The 20,305-nt window shown below is 38.3% G+C and overlaps 1 protein-coding gene across 1 annotated transcript in view; it reads left to right on the forward strand.

Annotated features, from left to right (window-relative positions):
* The window catches only part of Ndst4 (N-deacetylase and N-sulfotransferase 4), a 327,838-nt gene that overhangs the window by 304,855 nt on the left and 2,678 nt on the right, over positions 1–20,305 (forward strand). The window contains exons 8-12 of the mRNA XM_008829621.1: positions 156–252; positions 5,575–5,698; positions 7,477–7,651; positions 13,293–13,463; positions 14,445–14,554. Of these exons, the coding sequence (XP_008827843.1) occupies positions 156–252; positions 5,575–5,698; positions 7,477–7,651; positions 13,293–13,463; positions 14,445–14,554 (677 nt within the window). The remainder of the gene's footprint in view (positions 1–155; positions 253–5,574; positions 5,699–7,476; positions 7,652–13,292; positions 13,464–14,444; positions 14,555–20,305) is intronic.

Below are 20,305 nucleotides of genomic sequence, written 5' to 3' on the forward strand. Positions count from 1 at the left end.
ATCACTTAGGAAAAGGATTGGTAAAAACCGGAGGACAGGAGTGGGATCCAACTCCCAGCTCCAGATCAGACAAGAATTTCATTCTATCTTTTGAGAGTTGTCAGGACACAAGCAGGGATTCAATGCGCAGTAAGCCATGTTATTTTTCCTTGCAGAATCCCTGCGATGATAAACGACACAAAGACATCTGGTCCAGGGAGAAGACTTGTGACCATTTACCAAAATTCCTTGTCATTGGGCCACAAAAAACAGGTAAGAATAGGCCATCGTGCTTCTTGCTTTATTTTTGTTATGAAGTACACTTTGAGGCGTTACCATATCAGGTCTCGTTTCATGACACCTATGCAAGTTCATTGTCGAGTGGCTGTTCCTTCCTCCCCATGAAGCATTTTTTCCTGTAAGCCTCCAAAGGATCCTCGTGTTGCCATAAATTTGATTTAAACACTATAATGCTTTAACTACATATTTTGAATCTATTCAACATATATATATCAAAGTTTTGAAAACTTTTTATTCATGTACCACAGTTTTGCTGTTTTTTACTTCTTATGATTATGCCTAATTAATCCCTGAATTAAATTATTAAAAATGATTTGTGGTTTGGACTCAAATTATTTTATATTGCACATCAGCCTTGCACTGATTTTTGTTCAGAGCTATGGTAATTATTACTTACAAATACTTTTATATGTGTGTTCTGGTTAAAAATAATCATTAAGTAGTGATATACTCGAGAGTATTTTCTGTGATGCTCATTCCCCCAGGCATTTCTTTCCCTTGCTATTTTTTCATGCACTGAAGGACAACTGTGTAAGGATGCAGTAAAAGAGAATTTTTCACCAATGGGGTGACACTTTCAATTAGAATATTTTATACTTTCTTCAGTATGTGGCAGTTTTATAGACTTTGCTTATGCCCTAATTAATTAAAGTTTTTATTGAGTTGCTGTATTTTGAATTCAATGCGTAGGCTAGAAGCACTTTCATCAGTGAGCGCAGAAACCATAATCCAAAACATACGGTCCCAGGAAATAGGCCTGACCCCAGTGATGATGTTTGTAATATGAGCAAGTAGATCATTTCAAAGATTGTGGGCAAAATTTCCAGACAATTTGATATTGTTTTCAGAATATTTTTTTCCTTAAGGAATATAAATTTTATGACAACAGCAAGTCAACACATATGCAGGGAGGGAACACCACATATTTTCAGATAGATCATGGTTTTGTTTGGAGACATGCCCTCTATAGTCTATCATTGAATAGTCTCACTTCTGGAAACAACAGGCTATTGACTATAAATCTGTTTTTCCTCCTTATTATTTGCATTTGTAAAATCAGTAAGTTATTCCTTAGCTTTTAATATATGACCTGCAGATGTGGCAAAAATAAAGCTTTTAACAAAAAGTTAAAACAAAAAACTCTATGCTCATATTTACATGCTATGAATATATTATTCTAATGCAAAGATAGTTCTAATTCTAAAACTCCACCACAGAAGCCCGAGGGTGTATTTTGCTCCCAGTGGTGCCTTAGTCGCAAAACTTCAGGCTGTCAGAGACTGTAAATTCCCTGGAGTAGAGTCACAGATAACTGCTAACTATCTAGCCCTGAGCTCTGTTGTTTTGTTTTGTTTTGGTTTTGGTCTTTTTGAGACAGACTCTCCATGTAGACACAGCTAGCCTGGAACTCACTATGTAAACCAGGCTAGTCTGGATCTCACAGAGATCTGCCTCCCAAGTGCCGGGACTAAAGGCCTGTGCCACCACACCAGGTTTAGCCCTGAGCATTTTTGTCTTTCAGCAACTTAAATGTGATACATGTACCCTTACAGTGAACATAGGTACAATGCTGGGCCTCAAACTCTGCTTTTCTCAGTCTGAGATGAGGCTAGAAGGGTGTGAGATACTGTTTTGCCTTGCTGAATCTTAGATAGGATTTTCCTCTGCTGAAAGCCGTCACAGAATGAGGGCAGAAGACAGAACAGTAAAAGGACTTAAGGCACTCAGAGTCCAGATCATGCTCTTGGCTTCCTCCCAGCAGGTCTGTGTCCTCACCGCTCAGAGGCAATGCTGCCACATGACAGAGTGTTTCTAATAGCATTAGATTAGCACCACAATTCTAAGTGCCCTTTGAAATCTTCCACCTTAGTGGTCGCATGGTCAGTATTAATTTCTCAAGACTTCTCTGCCTTAGTCTGGCATATTAAAAGTAAGGAGTTGACAAAATGTATCAAAGGGATTGAATACAAATGAATGACAGGAATAATGAAAACACATAATAAAAAATATGACCATTTTGTGGCTCCAGACCCAGACGTCGTGGCTTCTAATGAGAACACCAAGCGCAGGTCTCTCACTCTGGGCAGAGTGCTTTCCCTTCCTTCCTGCCACTGGAGGTCTCAAATCTCCCAGCTCCTGGTGGCATGAAGATTCAGGGCTCAGAAACCAAAGGCTCTCTGACTTGCTGATTTCCAAGAGATACTGGTACAATCCCACAGTCCTCAGGGCGATTAAGCATTTTTACAATACTGAGTAAGGTTATGAAATATCTACTATTGGATATTAAACAACAACTTTAAAATATTTGTTTGTGCACTGATCCATCCATGTTCAACATCATACAGATATTAAATATCAATTTTCTCAACTCTCTGATAGAGCTTTAAAAATCTTTCTTTTTTCTTTCATCATCATTTAAATATTTTTTATGTGTCAAAAACTGTTAAGAAGCCCCTTTGGGGTCAATGTTCCCCTCCACTTTCAAATCTGTTTCTCATCCACTTTTCTTTGCAATATACTGTTCTTCCTCTCATATTTTCTCCTTTGTGAATTCATGCTATTTTCAGGAGCAAATCAGGTTAATTCTTTGACTCCTATCCCTGATAACGTCTACATTTTTCTTTGAGCTGTTTCTTTGACTGGCTGGCCTTTGACCTCTCACTCAGTTCTTAAGTAGCTCTCTCACTTTTTCAGAGCTTTAAAATACACTTTACGATTTAATCCAATGATGGATTCTTAAATAAACTTTTAATTGGGTATCAGATTTGTGGAAGGTTATTTACAGTTCTTTGCAATGTTACCACAGTCAGATGGCTGGCCCTTTAACTTCACCTGGATGCAATTCAGGAACCAACTGGACGATTCTCAGTGATGGCAGCCTTGAGACACCCCCATCCGGTGCTTATGGGGCAGGCCTTCAAACCTCCTAGGATTATAGATCTAGGTACTCAAGATAAGAGACTCATGACTCCAAACTTTCACAGCTGGGGACCTAGCACTATAGTTACTCAGTAGAGATCAATCACTGAGCCTTTGAACCAGGAGTCTTGCTCTTATGGTTGGAGTTGCAGTCTCCAAGCTGTTACAGAGTTTAGGACCACTGAGAAAAGACCACCAGACACCCAATCAGGTTTTAATTCAAAGTTTTATTCAAGCTAGCTTGGGCTACAGTCCTCAACTCCTGAATAAGGACTGCAGCCCTGAAGGAGTGGGGAGGCTACTTTTTAAAGCAAAAACACAAGAGGGCTTTGCAGGTGGGGGTATTGATTATACAAGGCAGGCAGTGGTTAGATACATTGTTTAAAGATCAGGTAAACAGGACATCCCCCAACTTTTTGAACAAACAACCAGGGGCACACGAAAACAGTTACAGCTACTGAGTGGCGACATCACACTGTGGAGCCAAGGAGTTCGAGATCCCACTTCCTTTGGATAAGCAAGTTTATAGATGCCAGAATGAGCAGTAGACATAGGGGCTTTGCAAAACCTGCTTTTGTTCTCCTGTGCTCTTACAAGGAAGGCCAAATGATTTACAAGGACTGGGTTACTCACAAGAACTGGGGTTAGGGGAGAATTCAGCTCAGGGTTACTTTCTTAAAATGGAGTTTTCAAAATGAAGACTCTCTGGCCCGCACAAAGCTACCAGTGTCAGGGCCCTCAGCTCTGAACTCTTGAAACCCACCCGGAACCACTTTAGGAATTGAATCTCACAGTCTCAGTGACTCGACTCTTCATAGCCTTCTGCCTTCTGTAGTTTGACCTTTTCTCTGCCTGTTGCTTTCTAAATACTTCTACCACCTCTGGTAGTCTCCAGCACCTCTACTGCCTGTCACTCTTTGGAGCACTTTGGCCATAGCATGACGTGTGAGCAAGCCATTGGGTCTTCAAAGCCCAGCAGCCCTGCGTGCAGCTGGCGTTGCAGTGCCCCAGGTTGTAAGTGTTAGAACCCTCCAGGATCTCTCTCTGGCCTCATTTGAGGTGCTGGTGCCTGGGGCTGAAACACAGGGTTTCATCTCCTCTTGTTACCAGCTCAGTCTTCCCTTCTCAAGAAGAAAATAAAGCACCAAAAGATCACTGGGTAGAAGCAGTTGTTGACCCTGATGTTGCAACACTAAGGGGAATACGTAGCTAAAGAAGTTTCCCTAAGTACCCCAAGACAGACAGAGCCTGCTTATGTATAGGAAAGAAACATGCTGCACTTGTGGACAGAGTTCAGTTTCATTAACTTAGCCCTGCTTCATGATGGCTTCCAGAACCCAAATCTAGCTTGGTATGCACAACTATGATCCCAGCACTCAGGACCCTGTCTCAAAAAATAAAGAAAATTTCACCACGATTTAGCTTGCCTGGGGAACTGTCTTCCAAAGCCCACGCAAATTGCCTAAGAACAGCTGCCAAAAAGGGGTTGCTTAACAACTCCTTGAATAAGGTAGTCAGACATAGGGAAGGGTCCTTCAACTGTCGTTCAAGAGGCCAAATGACTGTTGCCTACAGTGTTCTGAAAGAAATGTAATTAACTAATTCAACACTACTCACAATAAGATTTAAGAAGTTAAGACCCTCAATAGTATTTAACAATACTTAAACCCTCGTCACATGCTCTTGGAGGGAGTGCTGTCTCCTTAGTTGATTCAATTCAATCAAACTGGGAGCCATGCAGTCTTGATGTTTTAATGTGTACGCCATCCAAAGTGATTGTTGGACTTAGGCCTATTCTTAGTGTCTTTTTAGCTATGCTAACCTCCATTCTATCTTTTTATTATCTATGTACTGACGTACACATTCAGACTTTAAGTTTATTGAGAGTAGCACATAGTTTTCTGTTCAAAGATTATCTGTCACCAGCCATTGCTTCTAAGGCATATACCCATATATGAATAACATACTGACTTCCATTGAATACTTGACCAAAATTAAATGTCAATCAAAGGCTCACTGGATTTGGGCTCAACAAATAAAGACATAACTTCCCCATGCCTGTGACACTTAACCACTCACCTGACTTCAGAAGGAAATTGAATCACGTATTTCTGGAATTCTACCTGACTGAGTCGCTCATCCACTTTTCTTTGGTCATGTAATGAAATCAACTCAGATACTTAGAGAGAGAACTGCAGAGACTGACAAGAACACATTTGGATTGCTATCACATTTACATGCACCTAACTAAGGGAAAGGAAGCCATTTTGACACTAGAAGGAGTTGGTCTTCTGAGTATTATTTTATATCAAAAATATGGTAATTGATATTTCAGTGTCTTAAAACGACATAACATGCCTCTTCTTTTTGTAATAGGAACAACCGCACTTTATTTATTTCTTCTTATGCATCCCTCCATCATCAGCAATCTTCCTAGCCCCAAAACATTTGAAGAAGTTCAATTTTTTAATGGCAACAACTATCACAAGGGAATTGACTGGTAAGAAAAATCACAAAAAGTAAACTCCATTATTAATACATGCTTTAGCAGTGCAGAGCAGTTGTAGATGTAAGCAAGGCCTCTGCATAATTACAGAATAAATTTGTTATGCTCAATTCTACCACTGTGGATTAAAAGTTAATTTATAATACTGATATGTTTAATCAGCATTGTCTATAATTTGATTCAGACAGTACAATAATGATAATATTTTTCTGGTAAGTTAATATGATTGAATAAAGAGCATTATGGGATATTTTTCATCAGAATTATTCATAAAGATATTTAAAATTCTCTTTAAGCATACTATTATTTTATGGTACGTCCATTTATTTTATTAAACACACAGTTTGTCTTCACAGTGATGCTTGAGGAAACAAATAAATCAGCAGGTTGCTTTATTTTGTACTGTGTGACATGTATCTTTATTAACCATATGAGTTGTATATGTTGTATTGCAATGTTGGCAATATTTGTCATGCAAATGAGAGCTTTTCCAAAGCTATATCAAGCCTAGTCACATGCAAGAAAGAAGCATTAATTAACACTTGATAAATTATGGAAAACACATAATAATTTCCATAAGCTAAAATAGAATAACTTGATCTTGGAGATGCTATTCATGAAAATATGATGCTAGATTCAATTTTCAGTTCCCAGGTAAATAAGGCAAATCTCATGTGAGGAACATTCCTTTTAACTCACAGTTTATTGTGTAGAATGTTGTATGTTATTAGCACACATGCAACTGCTAGATGCAACTAGGCTTAAGGTTAGATAAAGACGATGCCAGTGGGCAGAGCTCACTTCTCATTCTGAATAAAAGAATGTTCACTTAATATCTAGGATATTACTACTCTATGTCACTTTTTAAAAGTATGAACATGTTCTGGCAATACGTGTGAGCTATTAATGGCAGAACAGCACTTTTTCTCTTATCTTTGCTCAAAGCAACACAAATTGTTAAACAAGAATGAAGGTGACATTCTTCAGTACCCTGCATTAGGGAAACATAATAACAAATGTCAAAGAAGAAAGTAAGTGTCTTATATGGATTCTTAATTGTTCTCATTATTTATTTCTAGAACATTTGAGGGTTAGAGAAGTGATGAACTGTACGAAGGGTTACACATATAATTAAAGCCCTGTACTGAATTAACCTCAGAACATATTGATTCCATAATCGACACACAGAGGAATGCTCCAACAGCATATGGAGGTGTGAATCTACTGGGGCACCGCAGAATCAACTGGCAGGAAATATCCCCTTAATTCTAACAGATCGATTATAGTGTGCCCGCATTGCTACATATACTACAAATTATATAGAAGTCAAAAGAGGAGAACAGCTGTGCATTAATCTGCTGTTTTTTATAGCTATTTTGACTTACATTTTTTTCTGTGTTATGAACTTTAACCTAACCTTAAGCATCTTGGCATTCTATTTTGCAAACATACATTTGCTGTTTTAAAACACCCTTGAAGAAAGATGGTACAATTTTGTATTTCCCTGGTACAACCAGTATTTTTGGTTTAGGCTTTGATAAAGTGTCAGCTCACATGCACTATACATTCCCATTGTTATCGCCCCACATGTTCCATTTTGCTCTTTCCTCTGCCCAAGTGATTATGTCATTCTGGGTTGTTTTCACATTTGAACAATATAATATAGCTACTATTTAGATTACTTCATAGCACAATAATTAGAAACTGATATAAATGAATACAAAAAATGTTCAAATTTTTCCCATTAATTAATTCTCTCTCTCCACCTGCAGGTATATGGACTTTTTTCCTACTCCTTCCAACATTACCAGTGATTTTCTATTTGAAAAGAGTGCGAACTACTTCCACTCAGAAGATGCTCCCAAGAGAGCTGCATCTCTTGTCCCGAAAGCCAAGCTCATCACCATCCTCATTGACCCCTCAGACAGGGCATATTCTTGGTACCAGGTATGAATAATGGCAAGTAGTTTTAAATACATTCAGTCATATCTTGAATTAATCACTAAATAAAACCCAGTTCACAGAAAACACATTCCCATTCTAAAAGGGAGGAATCAGGGCCATAGTGGGAAATACCAGACAAGAGCAAGACTGGAAACCAGTAAAGAAAACATCAAATCCAGGGCTCACGTCTGGGACTTTGATTCCAAAGGGCTTCAGATGCCTCAGTCTCCCCAGCTTTGCTACCAGAAACGTACATTGCTTTCTTGGGCTGGATCTACTCCCTTTAAACAGCAATCGTCAGCAGATGTTTAACAGCCTCCCCAGTATCACAAGGTTTCCACTGAGCCCAGGCTCACATTCAGAGCCCAGCACTGTGGTTTTTCAGGTTCTCCCGGCTTTCTTCACTCAGGACTCCCCTTCTGCGTGGTCTGGCCTGGCCTGAGCTGCTCTCTGAAACTCTGGAGGAAGAACTGACTATCCCCTTACTCTTGGATCTTTTATGCCTCTAAATCCAGCACCACACTGTCAAGTTTGGCTGCCAGCTTGGGATAGACACTGGCCAGTTGGATCACATTTGCAGCTACTTTTGTTTGTTATGGTTTTCCAGGAGCAGAAAACTCCTTAGGCTTTCTCCTTTCCCAAGTTGGAAACTTGCTGGGGGAGGTCTTGTCATGAAGGCACATTTCCCCTTGTTCCAATGCAAAGCAAGAGGCCTTTTCTTAATTTTGTTTATCTTTTTAAAAACAATTACAGCTTCCTTCCTTCAGCATAGCCTAGGCTGCAACATTAATCTTCCTAGTGTTCTTTTCTTCTTCAAACTGTGTATTTCATATTTCTTTCTGGAAGCAAAAGAATATTAGATGGTTGCAATATAATGGTAATGAAACCCTTAGGATGGTTGCTAAGAACCTTAGACTTGAAAGGCCCCAAGATAAGAAATAAGAAAGAGGGAGTTCAACTGGAATCTTCCCCTGCCCCCTGTAACACCATGCTTAATTATTACATACAGGCTATTTCTCTTTTGTGTGCATTTCTCACATATGAATTGACTATAAATTTCCCCGCAAAACTTGAGCTGGGGACTGGTATCATTACAGAGTGATCCAGGTGTCAGCCTGGTAGTGTGAATTAATCTTTTTCTTCTTCACCTGATTTTGGCTGTTGGTCTCTTGTCTTTCTGTAACAGCCCTACTTCCTCGTTTTCATTGTACACCTTCATAAAATTTATCAGTAATAACCAAGCCACAGATACAACATTTACTGTAAGGGCTGGATAGGAACAAGCTAAACTGTATGCATGTAGGCATGAAGTTTTGAATAAACCTTAAGTATTTTCACTAAAATAAAAGTGATAAAAAATCTTAGGAACGTTCAGAGTAATTTCAAACAAGCATAAACAAACTCATTTTATAAAACAAGAAAAACAGAACAAAACGAAAATGGCAAACCAACCTAGCGACAATCAAAACTGAATAGTACTCAGCAGATAAATATTTTATTAAGAACTTTCTTTTCAAAAGTTCTACAGTGATTTCATGGTGAAAAATATTTTGCAGTGGCTTTCAATTATTTATATTTCATTACAGAAGTAATGCATTTTTATGCTAAATACAAGTCTAAAATCATATACAGCATGTGGTGTGTACCTTCATGTACTCCCTGACCCAATCTGTTCCTCTCCACAGATGTGACCATGGTTAAGAGATACAGAAGTACACTGTATCTTCTGACTAAGGATTTACATGTAAATTTGTTTTCAATCTTAGGAAAAAAATATTATGATTTTGTAGTAGCAGAGGGAGCTGAAAGATTGTAAGACCCGGAGATGGTGCATAACGACAAAGAAACAATGTTTTCCAGACAGCAGGGCAGTTGCACATAGAAACTCAAATGTGACAGCATGTGCAAGACCAGCTCAAGCTCAAGCTAGACAATATCCCAGCATGGAGGGGCCGGTGGTCATGAAGTCCCATTCCTAGCTCAGGAGCTATTGGCACTTCTCAGATGCTGGGAAAGGAAGAGTCAGTTTCCTTTAAGGGTATCACCCCTGGTGGTTGAGCATGCTCCAGGACACACCTGAGAGTTTGGACAGCACTAATTGGACTGAATTGGGGGAAGAACATGAAGTTCGATGGATAGAGATGTGAAGGTGAATCTGGGAAGAACTGAGGGAGGGAGGAAATATAATAAAAATACAATGTACAAAGAATTAATAAAAATAAAAATGAAATAAAAACAGAAAATAAAACTGTCCTGAAATATAATTATCTATTTATATGTTATATTTCTTAACTCATAACAGCTTTTTTATCAAATCACTAACAAATTCTGATGGTGAGTCTGCTACTATTAGAATTTCGATAAGTATAAGCAGCATTATGATGTAACTGAAACATGTAATGCAATATTTTCATTATTGACAAAAATCACTGGAACAAGAATTGCTGTAGCAACCGTCTGCACTCACAGTTAAAGATGTTAAATTTTACAAAGCAGTTACAATCCAAATTCACAGGCTTCACTGGATTTAGTCAGTGGGTCTCTGTTTAAGAAGTTCTGGCTGAAACGAAATACAGGGGGTACATGCTGTGAAATTCCAAGACCTGACTTGAAGAAAATGAAGTAACTGATGATCTGTCCTTTGAGAAGCCGAGAATGAGCTGATCCGATGCAAGGAAAGATGGCACTCATATAAGGAAGTAGCCTTTTAAGGGGTCAGAAGGGACGTGAAGGCAGCTGAGCACACAGAGGAGCAATGGCCTCAGCCAAGCCAGTAATAGCTGATTTATGATGCTAGATGCCAAATTATGAGCATAAGGTCTCTGTGTGTTCATATTTAACACAGGTGTAAACTAGTACAAAACACGGAAAACTTAAATGGGATTTTTAAGAATGCAAGATGCTATTTTTTATTTTTCTTTATTCTTCTTGACTTTTCAATATTTCTTCAATAAATGTATATTACAGAGATTAAATTCTGAGAGACAGGAAATCATGACATTACAAAAGGGGATTAAAAGTAGTTGAGGATCCAGGCAAACATTTTGACTAGACTGGAAACAATATTTATCAATTATTGTCAAAAATCCACAAACTTTTAATGTTTATTAAAAGATATAAAAAAGTCTGTCTTTGTGAATACTTGTGATACAAAGTGAGATAAATTTATTCTTTGAATATGACCAAACCATTGATATTAATCCTTGCTAAAAGTTTTAAATTCAAATATTTGTGGGAATTTTGAATATTTAACCTACTTAGAAGAGATTAAAGAGAGTGTTTTCATGTCGATTGAATCATTTAAGTGCAATAGAATCTATACAGCATGCTTCTCAGTGACTGCCTTTCCAAATACATCTTTTGAATATACAGGTTTAAAGGAATTACTTTTTCTGATGTTATTTTTTATTGCTGTATTGTTGAGAGTAAGGACCCAACATGCTTCGTATTTCAAAGTAATGTAGCCTATTACATAGCTAGACTGATTAATGCAGTAAATATCATAAATCCAAAGCTCAGCAGGTATACTTCAGAAACTCTTATGAATGTCACCTGGCACTGTAATTTCTAACCCACATTTTTATAATGGACCTCACAGAGGAACTAATGTGCTGGGGTTTTTCCATAAAATATGACCTTTTGTGACTTCCTGGTCATATTTTTATGCTAACCTTAGTTTCAGGGATATAAAGACAATATCCTGCTAAACTAGTGTAAGTTGATGTAGGACAGACTAAGCAAAATTCCACGTTATCATTGCTTATAATAGAAGCTTCAGCTCTGCTGTACTCTATGTGGATGAATATATAGAATCCTCACAATTATTTTTCCAATTTATGGAATTTGTGTATTTGTTAATGAAATGAATCACATACTCAACATGAAACATGAGGAATATGAATTTCAGCCATTTCTTCATTACTTGTTACTTAAATTTTTCATCTCTTACTAAACTATCTTCATTTTTCTATTCTAACTCATACATATGACCTACTACTAATATAAAAAAAAAACTCCTTATCAAACATATCCAACCCTATATATTTCTTTAAAAAATATTTGTATTGAGTTTTGTGCATTTCATATAATACTACAAATATTTAAACCCCATCCTCATCCATGCTCCCTCATAGCCCCTCCCACTACATTTCATGCATTCCGTCATATATGTTGTCTTTTCCAGTCAAGCATTTGTATCCAGATGTCCTTTGGTGCAAGTTCAGCCACTGGAGTCTAGTCAGCCTATCTAGATTATCTCCCTTAAAAAAGGCCTATATATTTCTTTTTTTCTCCTGGGGTAGATTTTCTTCATATTGTGTTTTTAGATCTTCCACAACACCAGTTCATTTACACACACACATTATCCACCTTCACTGACTTACCTTATATTATCGACTGTCCTCATCCTTGTTTGTGAGTTTCCTGATTTTTCAAAATCTTTTTTATTACATTTTTGCTCAAAAGCTTTATCCAGTTCATTCCTTTATCCATCAGTAAAGTAATTCCTTGTTGACCTGTCTGTCAGAATAAGTAACTCCAGTTTATTATATGACTTTATTATTGCTTGTTACTCTATTGTTTCCTACATTAGATTTGATTTCTTTTAAGCCAAGAATTATGTCTCATACCTTAAAAAAAATTTTTTTTGAGATAGTGGCTCCCTGTAGCCCCACCTGGCCTAGAACTCAATATGTAGACCCGGCTAGCCTCAATCTCACAGAAATCAGCCTTCTTCCGCCTCCCAAGTGCTGAGATTAAAGAGGTGTACCACCATGCCCAGCTTTTTAAAATCTTTATCTCCAAAGAATAATAAATGATTGAGCAATTATATTGACATTAAACTTGTCTCTTATCAAACTGGGCTCTAGTCTGCTTGCCAAATGGTGGTTTAACATGAAAGGCTCCTAGGCCTGATAGTGAAAAGGTTACTGAAACAGTATTTGGGAATTATTAGTGCTAGATGGCAACTCATAGAGAGCACAGGGACCCTGGACAGCCTCCATTTGAACAGGATACCTAAACAAGGGTTAGGAATCAGAGCCTGTAGTCTCTGTGCCCACTGCTGTAACTGCACAAGCAGCTGTAGATAAAATAAGCCAAGCACTGTGTGAGCCCACCCTTGCCTTGCCTATGTCATAGACAGGCTCTGCTCATCTGCCTGGTTTGTCTGTCCCTAACATCTTTCCATTTCTAAGCACACTCGTGAAGAAAGTCCTTTCACTCTATCTCTGTTCTATGCCTAAGTATTTTAAAAACAAAATGATAACTGTGTATCATTTGATATTAAGTGAAGGCCTGATCTTTAAAATAGCAATTGTAGCCACGCGTGGTGGCACACACCTTTAATCATAGCACTTGGGAGGCAGAGGCAGGTGGATCTCTGTGAATTCAAGGCCAGCCTGGTCTACATAGTGAGTTCCAGGACAGCTGGGGCTACAGGAGACCCTGTCTCAAAAGGACCAAAAAAAAAAAAAAAAAAAGCAATTGTGCACTTCCAATTTCAGTGTAAAGTCTGTTAACATTAAAAGTTTTTGTTATTCTGTGAAATGGAAGGAGATACACATCAAACGCGAAATACACATGCATACTTATGCAAGCATTTAAATAAATGAATCTAATTCTACACTCCACTCTTTGTTTGAAGCACCAACGATCACATGAAGATCCAGCTGCCCTAAGGTTCAATTTCTATGAAGTTATCACCACAGGCCATTGGGCCCCACCTGATCTAAAGACTTTGCAGAGGCGATGTCTAGTGCCAGGGTGGTATGCTGTGCACATAGAAAGATGGCTGGCACACTTTGCTGCTTCCCAGGTAATGCCCTGAAATTCGCTTCTATTTTTGGTATCATGTTTGTATTGTAATGACAAATGGAAAATGTGATGAACTTCTCCACAGATCATAGTTTATAATTCAGGCAACAAGAACTGTGGTTTTTTACAATGTTTTAATTTAATCAATATCATTAACCATTTAATTAATGCCACTGAGACTATTGTTAAATGTCCCGAAGCACACTTCTAATATCATCTTTTGACTAGTAGACAGTCTCAAGAAATAAGTTGTCCTCAAAGTTGAAAACTATTACTAGTAGAGCAGCCAATAGACAGAGACTCTGTACATCTCTTTGTGGGGATCCCTGCTGCTTTTCTGTCCTGTGGGGCCCCTAAGAAGGAAGTAGAGGCTCTTGCAGACATGGGATTGAACCAAAATGAGGATTTAGGGAAAGCATCCGTATTCTCCACGGTCTTCATTCCAGCTCAGGGTACAGCCGAAACCCCAAGAGGACTTCAGTATTAACATTCTTTTTAAACAAATTTTCCTCAGGTGTACCTGGTGTTTTCTGACAGTAACCAAAGTGAGACAGTTGGGAACAAACATTTTCCCCCCAACCCCAATCATAGTTTGGGAGAACAGATGTGTCATTTTCATCTGAGTGAATGCCTTTTCTGAGCCCTAAGCCTCAGGGTTCATGATGAGATTTTGGTAGGTTGGGTAGCTAGCTGGTTATATACACTACAGATGGGAAAACCCTGTACCCACTAACATTCTATAAACCAGTCTATTTCTGGTTTAGAATAAACTAAATTAAGAATGATAGCTTAATAATTCACCAAAAACTAATTGCCTACGGAAGATCTTAATTATTATTAATTTTGAAAGAAACAAGAATAGAAAAAATTTAAATGCATTCTATACAGTGCATGGGCTGATTTATTAACGACATACCAGATAAGAGAGGCAGTTCCGGCAATTCATGTTTTTCTTCATAAGTGGCTATTTTTGACTTTGCAGTTGCTCATTATTGATGGACAGCAGCTGAGATCTGACCCAGCTACTGTGATGGATGAAGTCCAGAAGTTTCTAGGAGTTACACTTCATTATAATTATTCTGAAGCACTAACGTGAGTCCATTCTTTCGATTTCCATTATTTGCTGTCATACGTCATCACTGGTGTGTACACGCACAACATCATTAATACGAGCTCTGAATTTATGCTATTCTGCTACTCAGAGCCATCAAAGGGATAGCCTCATTCCATATAGTGCCCCCCATTTCAATCACAAGAATACTTCATACTCTGAAGTATTGGGGGTTTTTTTGGTCTTTTTGAGACAGAGTCTCCCTGTAGCCCCAGCTGTCCTGGAACTCACTATGTAGACCAGGCTGGCCTTGAACTCACAGAGATCCGCCTGCCTCTGCCTCCCAAGTGCTGGGATTAAAGGTATGTGCCACCACACCCAGCCCAAGTATTAGATATTTTTAATTGATTAATCCCCTGATTGTGAGCTTGCCTCCAATTTCACATTTTTAAGCTTATTACATGTATACTTTGTACAGAGAGTGTCCTTAAAGTTGAAGTTACAGGGATGAAAATGATTGGCCTCTGAAAATAACTTTGAAATGAAACACTGATGGTCATCATTCCTATGTGAACAATATTTAGCGCAGGTTTGGGGAAGAAACTTCATGCTCTGTACTATGTTTATTAAGTTGTTTATAACCAAATAAAAATTATTCAGCGTTGCTGCAGGCTATTGTTGCATCACAAACCATCACCAAACAAACTTACTTGGATATGGTGTAGCCCTCATATTATGATAATGGTTTCTGTGGGTCAGGGATTGGACAGAACACGTGGTCAGTGCTCACTTTTGTTTGCTGATATGTGAGGTCACCCCTGGGAAGACCTGTGTATCTGGCTCTGACTGAAATGACTAAGGACTGAACTAATCTGGAGGCTTCTTCACTCGCATCTGGCTCCTGACTCCAGGCTGTGTGCGGTTGCATGGAGATACTCCTTGCCATTTTTCTCTACTCTTGACTTCCTCAGTGTAGTGGCTGTGTTCCAAGAGGGAGGAGTAAACTGAGCGATGGTGGTTGCCCTGACCTACACTTGCCAGCCAAGCAGCTTCCCTCATGCTGCATTCTGTGGGTCGCAACAGTCAGTAAGACCAGTGCAGATCTGATGGAGGAAAATGAGACTCTATGTCTTGATAAGGAGGGCTGTGCTATGCTGCAGAAGACCATATGGGTTGGCACATATTGTTGCCCTCATCTTGGGAAAACAGAACCAAGTAATTTTAAAATGGAAGAAGCAAGAGAACAAAAAGAAACTCTCCAAACAGCCACAGCATACTTCACAAGGGCATGTACTTTGCTCATAAAAGTCTTCCCCACAAGCTCTGATATAAAGCCTATTAAATTTTAGATGAAATTCTAGCAAGCCTGATTGTATGATGTCCCAGTTCAAAGCAGATTAGACTCAGCAATTAGACAATTAGAGAGGGTAATGGAAGCACAGGAAAAATAGTAATGAGATTGGGTTGTCCTTATCCACTCAAATACTCCTAATGAAGCTTTTACCTACAGAAGAAACGGCAGCAACACAAGGCATGCCCCTGTTGATTCCATAGACAAAGCTTCCTGCAATATGTTTCACAATAATAGTTACCGATGCTGGCATGACATGCCCTTCTCAGCAGTAGTCTAGGTAACAGTTCTGTCCTGGTTACTTCAAATAGTTGCTCTGTCTCAATAAACCTAAAAAATTATGCTTACAAAGAAGAGTTTATAAACAAGTACAAAATATATGGATTTTAATACATCTCACAGACCATGAAAGTTAACAACTATAGTGGTGCTTGAAATAATAAAGGAGCCAAATACCAGCCAATGCATGTCCTAAAGGTTATTTGATTTGAGAAGGACTTTGAATCTTAATTTCATAATTTTATGCCCATTAAAACCATAATGAATTGTGTAACTTAGAGACAATAAATAGCATTTGTTAGCTTAGGGTATCTAAAGTTAGCAATATAGTCAATGAAACAAGAGAACAGAATATATGGATTCAAGGTTACACAAACCCTGTTTAAAAATGACCTTCAGGATGGCTCGTTCCTCAGTACACAAGGTTTTGACTCAGGGCACCTGCTGTGGAGAACAAGAAAGGCCTGCAGCTCACCCTGGGACTTCACACGACCAGAGAGCAGAGGAGATGCCTCGACACGTGTATAAATATTTCATCTCAGTTGCCAGTGCTGTATTTATCTTAATGCAGCTAAATAGTCTCATCCTGAGTCAGAAAACACTGTTTATGGGTACTGTGATGCGACTTCCCATCTCATTTTGCACAGCAGGCTTTTCCTCCTGGGAAATTAATGAAAACTAGAGAAAGACTTGTGATACGCAAGGAGCAGATTGAAAAGTTCAGGTTGGAGATGACTGTCTTCTTTTATGCATTTAACTACTGATGTATTTAATTTTAATTGGTAACATGTACGAAGGCAACCTGGACAGCAAGGATCGGGTCTCTAATAATAGGCAGAGCCAGAAACTGGGAAGAAAATTTCCCTCTCACTGTAAAGGAGTTTGCACACATGCAGAGGCAAGTTGCAGGTGCAATGGTGTTCTATGAATGGGCCCTGAGCAACAAAATATTCTGCAACTAATTAACTTTACATCTCAGTCAATTATGCTTCATCTTTCTAAAACATCTGCTGAGCAACAAAAATGCAAACCTTTTCCATGTTTTATGCATGCGGCAAATCCCATAGCAATAAATTTAGATTTTCTTCTTACTTGGTTCATTCTTTCATTTTTCCTCTCCTGTTTCTGCTAAACAAAAATTCTCACATATTTGACTTTAAACAAAATAATTTGTCCATACATGCTTTCTTTTGTAATTTAGTTGCAGCCATAGAGATTAAATGACATTAGAATTTTCTGTAGGATTCTAGGGACCTTGGTAGTACAGAGCCCAGCTTCCCTGCCTACGTAGGACCTCACCAGGCTCCAAAGGCAAGTGTCTTCCCACAGGGCTCCACCAAAGTCCAGTTTAACTGCAGCTGACTTTAGCCACAGGTACAATGTTTTGTAGAGCGGTTGGCATGTTCCAAGTGCAATAGGACACCTTCTTGACCATAGCTACGCCATGTTAAAGTTTAGACTAACTCTAGTTTCTGAAATTATCAGGCAGTTGGCCCAGGGTATGGTAACACATGCCATCAGGACCCAGTTGTCTTGGGAACAGTTCAGTGTGTTCCAGAGTGCACCTGCTAATTGCAGATTTATGGCTTCTGTAGGTTATGCTTGGCTTGCTTCTGCAAAATAATAATTTTTACTTAATAGAGTAGAAATTGTCAAGGGGTCTCTCCACCTATAGGCTTGGGAACTTAAGCTTTTCACCCCTGGTTATTGTTTCTTTGTGTAAAAGCTTATCCTAGATAGACTCGGGCTATACACTTGGTTTCCAACACTCTTGTGTAGTAGCCCTGGCCAGCCACGACTTTCATTCGGCAAAACTTTGTCTGAGTGGTCTTCTCTGGTGAAGCACCCCACAGCATAACCACTGCCTGTGAACTCTACCTGCACTCTAGTTCTTTCTGTCTGTTGTGAACTGGAATTACTGCTTGGGGCACTGACTTCTGGCTGATCTGTCCCTGAGTTATCACTGTGGTGAGAATCTTATTCCTCAGTCCATACTGGGGCTGATTGCAGCTGTAAGACACCGTCAGATGTTGGTATTTTTTATATTTCTCTCTCTCTCTCTCTCTCTCTCTCTCTCTCTCTCTCTCTCTGCTTGTATTTTGCCTTCTGTTCTCAGTTCCTTGCTCTTGGTTAGCTACAAATTAGGAACAAGTCAGTCTATGAACTGTGGCTGGATCAATATAGGAAGTACTGAAAATTACGATAGAAATTTAAGCTGTGTGTGAGTTCAGTTTTAACCCCAAATGCTCCTGTCTGGCTACCTGTGTTAACAGTGGGCCCCGACATTCTCTGCATGTTCCAGTAGTTGTGCAGAAGACTGAAAATCTTTCACATTTGTTGTGGCAGTGGTTTCAGGTCTTGCAAGCGTATTCAATGTTTGGCTGACCTAGAAACCAGAAAGATTCTTGTACTAACCCAGGATCTTCCTTTGTTGGGAAATCTATCATATTATGATCTTTTTCTCTAATAAGTTAATTAAGTTAATTTTCCCATTTAACAAAGGAAACAGTGTCGGGAAATTACATTAGCAACAATGGGATTATACAGTTTTATGTTTCTCAAAATGAACTTCTGTCTCCATTGCTTAAAAAAAAAAAACAAAAAAACAATTAAACTCATGGTGTCCTCTGACCCTCAGGAAGCATTGTCTACTGTGGCCTTTCTTGAATGAAAACTTTGACCCTATGTGTCGGTCATATTGTGACCCTAAATATGCATCTCCCAGGATTTTTACATACAGCTGTCCTGTGTGCATGGCTCCCACTGGAAGGTGCTGAGGGCCTGAAGGCCAAGAAGCCAGAGCATCTATTGTGTTCAGTAATTGAAGTACAAATTTCCAGGACGTTTTTGTTTTGTTTAGAAAAGACAGACTGTAGTAAAAGTGTGAACATAAAAACAACTGAAGCACTCAGGAGGCAGAGGTAGGCAGATCTCTGTGAATTCAAGGCCAGCCTGATCTATATAGCTAGTTCTAGGTCAGCTGGGGCTACAGGGAGACCCTGTCTCAAAAAGACCCAAAAACAAATAAATTAAAAATAAAAAATAAAAATGGCAATCGAGACATTGGGAATACAAATCACTCTACAATTATACATATATGTAATTATGAGAGTATGTTATGTATATATATATGTGTGTGTGTGTGTGTGTGTGTGTGTGTGTGTGTGTGTGTGTACATTAAATTGGGGGCCAGTGGAGGGGGGTTTGAGGCCAGTGGAAGGAGGTTTGGATATAGGAGGGGATTTAAATATCATCAAACCATATTGTATGAAAATCACAAAAATTAAAAAGAAATAAAATCCTGACAAAGAAAAAAGAGAGTTGAGTTCTAGTAGACTTTAACATCATTCCAATGTTTTCTTCAGGAAATTCTGGCTCAGGTTTGACTCCTACAGGTATGTGAAAGAAGTGGCATCACAGACATGCTAACATGTAACATGTGTCTTCTGTCTTCTCAATGGAATGAGTTTAAGGGACTCAGAATGCGTATCTCCATAAGCTTAACATTTTTTATCAATGACCTGAAGTCTGATACAGTGTTTTTAAACAAGTTGCTATTAATGAATGCATTGTTACATACAACAAAAAGAAAAAAAACATGATTATTTTAAAAATAATATTTTCATGAAATCTCTCACCATTGTAACAAAGTGTCAGATCTAAGCATACTTAAATGTGATATTAAACTCAAATAGTATGTTGGTCTGGCATAGTATGTGGAAAAAAATCTGGAAACTTTTGAGAATAAAAATCAAGTTTCTATTCTTCTCTTCAGCTGCTGTACTATGTCTCATGTTGTCTGAAACAGTACAGTAACTTACATCTTTACACTTTTATTTACTTTTTGAAGATATAAACATTTTAAGTATAGAAAACAATATGGTATTTTTTTAAATCGGAAGATTTAATTCATAGAAGTTTACATTAATTCAGTCCCTTTAATGTAACCAATAGAATGATTTCAGAAAAAAATCTGTCAATATACTTTAACACAGAAATCACAGTCATAAATAAACCTAAAAGCCCTTTATACATTGGCTGTAATTTTAATGTTTACTACTTGACTTTTACAGATTCATAACTAAAATATGGAATGTAACAATTTTAGCATAGGATTATACTAAAGCTCTATATACCTGTTTTCTTTAGTGAAGAATTATTT

This window comes from Nannospalax galili, unplaced genomic scaffold (genome assembly GCF_000622305.1).
Source record: "Nannospalax galili isolate Female #2095 unplaced genomic scaffold, S.galili_v1.0 scaffold1214, whole genome shotgun sequence".
NCBI classification, from domain to species: domain Eukaryota; kingdom Metazoa; phylum Chordata; class Mammalia; order Rodentia; family Spalacidae; genus Nannospalax; species Nannospalax galili.